General features: G+C 40.2%; 1 protein-coding gene across 1 annotated transcript; it reads left to right on the top strand.

Annotated features, from left to right (window-relative positions):
- Positions 1-135: 135 nt before the first annotated feature.
- On the top strand, positions 136-3,587 carry LOC104269652 (histone H3.3; the record flags this gene model as incomplete). The annotated part of the gene is made up of 2 exons (XM_009869839.1): positions 136-289; positions 2,945-3,587. Coding segments are annotated over 2 exons (283 nt in total), but the record flags the coding sequence as incomplete, so codon positions are not given.
- Between the last annotated feature and the right edge of the window lie 3,821 nt (positions 3,588-7,408).

The raw sequence follows: 7,408 nt of genomic DNA, 5'->3' as shown, positions 1-7,408 counted from the left end.
AAGGGCTGGGATGAAAACAGAATGCATATGGTGCTTGGTTTAGGTGATAAACCCATGTTTTAAGGTGATGTAGAATATACTTTGAATGCTAATTTATTTATTTATTTATTACCTTTTATTATTTAATTTCAAAAGGCCGGGTACCGTGGCTCTCCGTGAAATCCGGCGCTATCAGAAGTCTACCGAACTTTTGATCCGCAAACTTCCCTTCCAGCGTCTGGTGCGTGAAATTGCTCAGGACTTCAAAACAGATCTGCGCTTCCAGAGCGCTGCCATCGGTGCTTTGCAGGTGAGCTTTGCCCGGGGTGGGAGGGGGGCCTGGGGGAAGGCAGGCGCTAGGTGCTGTCACAGCGAGACCTTCCTCTTACCTCCAAAAAAAAAACAAAACACCAAACCCAAAAAACCCCGTGAAGGTACGGGAAGGGCTCCGCCTCCCGCCCCCATTGGCCAGGCTTGTTTCTAGGGTTAGCCCTAGCTCCACCTGATTGGTGGGTTGCCGCGGTGGGTGTGGCCTATCTGAGGGGAGGGAGAGTGCTGATGGGGGGTGCAGAATGCACCCCTCAGCCTTCTCTTGGACCTGGTGATGCCCTACAGGTACCACAGTCTAAAGTAAGGCAGGGACAGCTCGGCAGCTCCTTACAAAGGACAGAAATGTGGATGGGGGTGGCTATTTGTTTGGTTGGTTGGTTGTTTTTTAATAGCCTCCACCCCTCAAGTAGTTGCACTTGACAGAAGAGCGCATCTTATTAAGACCCTTAAGATAAATCTCCTTCCTCTACCCTGGAGCTTTGTTAGAGGCTTTGCTTTAGAAAGCTGCGCAGTCTGAGAGGAAAGCATTGTGTGAAGCTTGTTCTGGTGTGTCGAAATGGAAGTCTTCCTACCCTCAAATGCTCCTTAAAGGAAAACAGCTTGATAAGCCACATCTAAATACAATTAGGGAAATAATTCCTTTTTAGGATGTAGCTGACGATAAACACTTTTTTTTAATAAATTAATCAAATAACTTATGTAGGGAGTATATTAAGGGTGAAATACTAATTGCTCTTTCTGGCTCAAATTCCTGCGTTAAGTTAGATCCCCTCCAAGACTCTGTTCTTATCATGGGAACGTTTTCTTCTTGTGATAGATACTCCTGATGAAAGATAGGGTTTTACTGTTCTTTTAATTGTTGAAAGATTGTTCCAGAACCTTTGTGCAGTATCTGCTATGCAGGAAAAGTGATCTTTTCTAGTTCATGACTTCCACTTGATAAGGGCCCAGGCATATGCCATGAGGTCCTATAAACTTGAGCACACACTTAGTTTCGGGAGGTTGCTGTGTGTATTTGCAAAGTGACTGGTTTTGCTTTTAGTATTGTTCTGTCTTCACTGCTGTGAGTGAATGTGGTGCTTCTTAAATTCTGAGCTGTCTTTTTATCAGGAACTGCTTATTAAAATTTAGTCAGTAGTTAATACACTTCCCAAAGGCTGGTTTGAATGTTTTGCATTAAAGAGTTGGTATAGAACTTGTCCACATACTATTCCTAGTGCTTTCTGCTTGCATATTTGGAAAAAACCAAACCCAGCCTTTTAACTGCTTTAGTGCCATTTTGTTCGTTCCAGTGCGACTCATTTGGTGAAGTGTCTTAACTTTTCCTATAGTGAGCTTGCAAAACTGTGTTGGGGTACCCATATCCTACTGCATACAAAATTACTTACTAATACTACGGTCCTCATCTGCTGTAGTAAATAATTTTCTATCTTTGTATTAGATAATCTGTGTTTTTAAACAGGAGCATTGAACCTACTAAGTTGGTTTTTGTGGTTCCTGGTAATGAAGTGGTAATGAAGGCTGTTCTCTTGCATGTGTTTTAGAAAGAGAGACGTCAACTTTTTTTCTGTAAGTGAGCCTCGTCACTCCTCCTTTCCCACTCCAGCCATGTGGTGCATCCTGTTCTGATCCTGGCATGCCAAGATATCTGCTAGGAGATGGATAGTTGTTAGAATTCTGTGTCAACCTAAAAATGTGTGAGCAGTCGCTACTACTGGGCTGGGCTTAATAGCAGCTAACTTGGCATGATCCAGAAGAAGAATTAGGTCCGCCTGAGCATCTGTCTAACCCAGAATCCTGCCTGCAGTGGTTCAGTAACAGGGAAAGTACGGCGGTCAGGGTTGTGGTTTTCCCCAGGAAAGGGCTTGTCCTTTGCACTCCTGAGTGCTGACCCTATGATTCTCTGGGATGTGAGGTGAGGACCTTCTGTGGTAGCTGGGGGAGGCTGTGGTGTGTTCCTCAAATAGACAGAAGATGCTTAGACAGGAATAGTATAGGAATATGTAATGTATGGAAGTGTAGGACAAGTATCTAGTGATAGTTTTACGATTCCTGTGCCATTTTTGGTGATTCAAGGAGTTCCTGAGTTGAAGGAAGTGTTCTCTCATTTCTAATAATTCCCAATACTTTTTGGGTTTTTTTGGCTAACTTCTTCTGAATTAGCCACCTCTTCAGTATTCTGTGGCAAGAAATTGTGTGCTCGAACTCTGTGTGGTGAAGCAATACCTGCTCTTCTTTTCCCTGGCACCTCTCAGTTTCATCTGATGCTCGGTATAGTTCTTACTCTCTGGAAGAGGCAGCAGACAAGGCACTCAAACAGTGTAAGAAGTTCCTAAACAAACTGACCTTAGGATAAGACAACCCCCTATCTTGTGAAGATCCCATCAAAATATTGATTCAGTTATATACTGGAGGATGTCTTCAGCAAAGGGTGGTAGTATGTAACTTTGACATAGAATAGTATTTGGTGGTTTATAAGAAAATGGAGGATTTATTTTTTGAGAATCTAAAACTTTGGATGTTTGTGAGCAATAAATGTGAATTTAATGCCATGTTACGTTGTACTCTGAACTATTATTGTTGTTATCCTATTGCTCAGACTGAAAGTGTTCTTAACTCTTTTCTTCTACACTAGGAGGCAAGTGAAGCCTACCTGGTTGGCCTGTTTGAAGATACCAACCTGTGTGCTATCCATGCCAAACGTGTCACAATCATGCCAAAAGATATCCAGCTAGCACGCCGCATACGTGGAGAGCGTGCCTAAACTTCACTCTGATGGGTTCGTCATTCTCGAAGCAAAATCTTCTTCCTGTTATTGGTAGTAATGAACGTTAGATATTTTTTCCATGGGGTTAAAAGGTACCTAAGTATATGGTTGCAAATGGAAAAATAGGGGACAGAATTGGGAATTGGCAAGTTTTTTTCCATTTTCATTTGTGTGTGGATTTTTAATATAAATGAGGGGACATAAAACATTAATGTGGTCAAAAAAAAAATGTTTCAGTGAAAAAGTTTCAGCAATTCAACTTTATAAAAAAAAAATTATAAATAAACCTGTCAAATTTTTCTGGACAATGCCAGCATTTGGATTTTTTTAAACAAGTAAATTTCTTATCAATGGCAACTAAATGGTGTTTGTAGCATTTTTATCATACAGTAGATTCCATCCATTCACTATACTTTTCTAACTGAGTTGTCCTACATGCAAGTACATGTTTTAATGTTGTCTGTCTTCTGTGCTGTTCCTGTAAGTTTGCTATTAAAATACATTAAATGATGCCTGCTTTTAGTCTTGATTTTTAAATACTACATGTGGATTATATTTGATTACAAAAATAATCAACTTTCCCTTTTACTCTTCGATCTGTGGCTGAAGTACTTGGAGCAGATCTAGGAAGCACTGGGGGTACCTCCTTGGCTGAAGTAGTGGTATGTGAGGCATTTAATGAGTAGAATTTCTGTCCGCTCCATGTGAAAGTTTGGTGAGTGTATTACCAGGTAGAGTCTGGAGCTGGACTGAACTCTCTAACCAAGCTACAGCACGAAGAAAAAGCAGTTTTATCGCTGTTTAGGTCAAGTAAGAACTTGATTTAATTCTGAAATTGGAAGCATTTCTGATTTTTGTGGTTTGTTTGTATGGTGTAACTGGTAGGGTGTGGTGGCTTGGGTTTGGGTATTTTTTGAGGGGAGGATGGGATTTTTGGGGGTTGCTTTTTTTTTATTGCCTTTTTTTTAAAAAAAAAGAACTTTAGCTGTTATCTGGTTTCTCAGTTTGTAGGTGTTCACTTTTTGGTTGATTACCTTTCTGTTTCAGTCATACCCACTAGCATGTTTACAAGCTTAGTCCATGTGATTAGTTTAAGTTTGCACACTCCAGTCAAAAAGACACTTTGTACTATCTTTGTCAGTTGCAATACATCTTAGAAGCTGTGCTTAGGCAGGAACAAACATTTGAAAATTACTAATTTTTTTTTATATTTCCCCTCAAGTGCAGATAAAAGTTTCTGAAGAAATTTGCTGCTGTAATTATGATCTGTACAAACTTTTAATTTTTCACCTGAAACTCAGTTAAGGATTCTGGTGGACCAGCCTGGAACTGAGTTTTGTGGTGTTCTTTTTGATAGCTCTTGCAGGTCATGAAATGAGTTACATGGAAAAAAAATATGTAGGCAGTGAACAGATTTCACCTCTGTGCTATGACCCCTACAGATCTTATTTGCTTGCTAACTTCTTTCAAGAGGTTCTAAGTGAGCTCTAAACACCCAAGTGAATTTGTCTGAAAATTCCGAAAAAGGATTAATAAAGATGTATTTTCTTTTGTATTTTGAGCAGAGAGCCAAAAATTACAGAATAAATCACATTACTCATAACTTGCTCAGCTCTAGTAATGAATGCTGTCTGCCAGGTAAAGTCTATTTAAATGGAATAGCTTGTCACAGAGAAAACTAATGTTAGACAAAATGTGATCACATCCTTTTGATGCCGAGCAGTTCATAACTATCAACTAAAAATTAAGCAAGACATGTCTTGGAGCATCCAGAACAACAGAAATATAAAAGATGAGCAGCAGAGATTTAACTGATTTAAGATGTTGCTTCTGTCTACTTCATAACAACCCTGTTAAACTTGCTATAAATGCATTTCAATGTAATTTACTACTGTTTTGTCCTGTACTTCAGAATTCTGTTTCATGCATCAGTCAACAATGCTGGAACTACCTACACAGAAAGGTAATCAGACTGATTTGATTTTATTTTATAACCTGGAATTGATGTATTGGTAGGGAACTTATTGGGTTTTTTTCTTTTTTAGAAACCCAAATCTAGAAATTACAGTTCTCAAATGAGCTACTGAGTTCTTTCTCTTTTAAGAGAGAATTGGGATGAGGAATATCCCAGTTTTACTGACAATGCAGTTAAACTGTTCAAGGCAGAAGAATCCATAGTGGAAGATGAGGAGATCGGGCACGTGTGCAGCTGACAAGGTTTAGGTGTGCAGCGCTACCCTGGCAGCTCAGGGCAGAGCTTTGCCTCCGAGAGTGTTGGTTATGACGTTGCGGTCCTAGAAGTGCTGTGTGAATCCCGTTAGTGCTTAGCTGCCTGGATATATTGATACCAAGCGTTGGGGTTTTATTCCTGAGGGATCTTGGGGTACCGCTTCTCTGTTCCTGGTTTCTTCAGATATGATGGATTTTCATTCTCCAGACTTCTCCAGTTTTGCTGCACAAATTGCTTAATCTCTAGCTTTCTCGCCCTCTGCGCTGAGTACGCCATCTTTTTGTCTATGGTGCAGTGGCGTGAGAATAAGAACCATTAAATCATCAGCTTTCGTTAAGAACAGCTTTTTAAAAATTGCCAGAATGGTCAGGTGTCAGTCCACTTGTGGATGGATCTTCTGGTTAATGCTGTTTTATGTCAGTGGAAGAAGGGGAGTACAGAAAGTGACATTACTTTTTTTTTTTTTTTTTTTTTTTTTTTTTCTTGTTTCACACCACTCTGCCAGCAAGAGAGTCTTTTTTTTTTTTTTTTTTTTAATGCTGAGGGTGTAGTTGTTTGGGGTTACATTGTGGGTTTTTTTTCTAGCAGATTTTAGAAGTATTTCTGGCATAATGCATCCGGCGTTGGCAGTTCACTTGTAGCTGGGGAGTCTCTCAAAGACAGGCTCTGCAGTACAGAAGGATCAAAACAAAAAGATGGGGATTGGTGTTGATACAAAAACTGCAGGGGAGGAAGAACAAGACCACCTACAGTTCCTGTTTAATCAACCTTTTTCCATGTGTAGTAGTATTCCTACAAAAACATTTTTGGGAAGCAGTGGAGGGACAGGAGGACATAGCAGAGGGGATCCATGGTCGGGGAGGAAGGGATTGTGAGAGAAGATAGGATACAGCACGTACGTAAATTTTAAGCTGCTGGTGGTGTGGTGCAGGTGCTCCCTCCCTTTGGTCCCTTCAGGATTACAGGTTCCTGCTTCCTGGGGCAAAGAAGAAGGGCGTACAAAATAGTTCTAGTTACATGCAGTGATGTGTTTTAAAAATAACCAAGGAATTGTGTTTTGATGAATGCAATTTTTCTTACTTTTGCACATTGCCACATGTCCGTCATGCTGTTTGAAGGGAGCAGTAGCTGCTGGTGGCCCTGTTAGCTGTCTGCAGGTTTGGGCATCAGCTAAAAAGAAATTCAGCCTGCAGTCCAAAGTCTGCAGGTGTTTACCATATAAGTCTTGCAGCTTGTCATTTTACTCTCCTGGGCTGCAGCTTCTGGAGCTGAAAGGCAGGGAAAAGAGTTGCAGAGGGGAGTTAGCTGACCTACAGGATGGCAATTCACAAAAGTGTTTTATAGCCCTTGGGTTTCCTAATTGTCCTCTTGATAAAACAAGGGCTGATCCTCTTGGAACTGTATATGTGTCTGCTTGTTGGGTGAGAAAACTTTTGAGGAAGCCATTGACAAGAATTAATGTATTTAAAATAGCTTAAGAGTTTTGTTGGTTTGTTGGTTGTTTTTTTCAGAGAAGCACACTTCCTCAGACAGTTTTGCAAGCAGTGTTTAAATTCTTAGAAAATTCCTGGTATCCACAATTCCATATGTTGAAGAAACCATAGTATTTAGAAATGTGAATTCCTATTAACTTGAGGTGTTTGAGACTTGTGGGAAAAGGCAATACCGTCAAACTTGAATGTGGGCTAATTTAACAGTGACAGGAAAAAAAAATCTGCTTAAATCATATGTGCAGAATTCTCTGCAAAAGTAAATTACATTTACATGCAAGAGATATGTAATACTGATCTTTCACATCTGCAAAAAAAATAGGCTGAACTTCAGTTCCTAAAATAGTTTATCTCTTTCCTCTCTACCAGCAATTCTGCTATTTTCTGGGCAGTTCAGTTGCAGCTGAGATTTTGAACACTAGAAACAAGTTGTGGTCATGTGGACATCCTGCTGGGTGGAGGGATGGATGTTACCTGGCTCCTTACTTGTTAGTGACCCACACATTCAAAAGCTGAACATCTGTTTAAGGCGTATCATTGCATGAATGCCCACATTTCAATAGCTTTCTTTTAGGTTTTTGATTTCATAAAATCATAGAATGGCCTAGGCTG

This window comes from Apaloderma vittatum, unplaced genomic scaffold, assembly GCF_000703405.1.
Source record: "Apaloderma vittatum isolate BGI_N311 unplaced genomic scaffold, ASM70340v1 scaffold43045, whole genome shotgun sequence".
In the NCBI taxonomy this organism is placed as follows: Eukaryota; Metazoa; Chordata; class Aves; order Trogoniformes; family Trogonidae; genus Apaloderma; species Apaloderma vittatum.
This window is presented reverse-complemented; position numbering and strand designations above follow the sequence as displayed.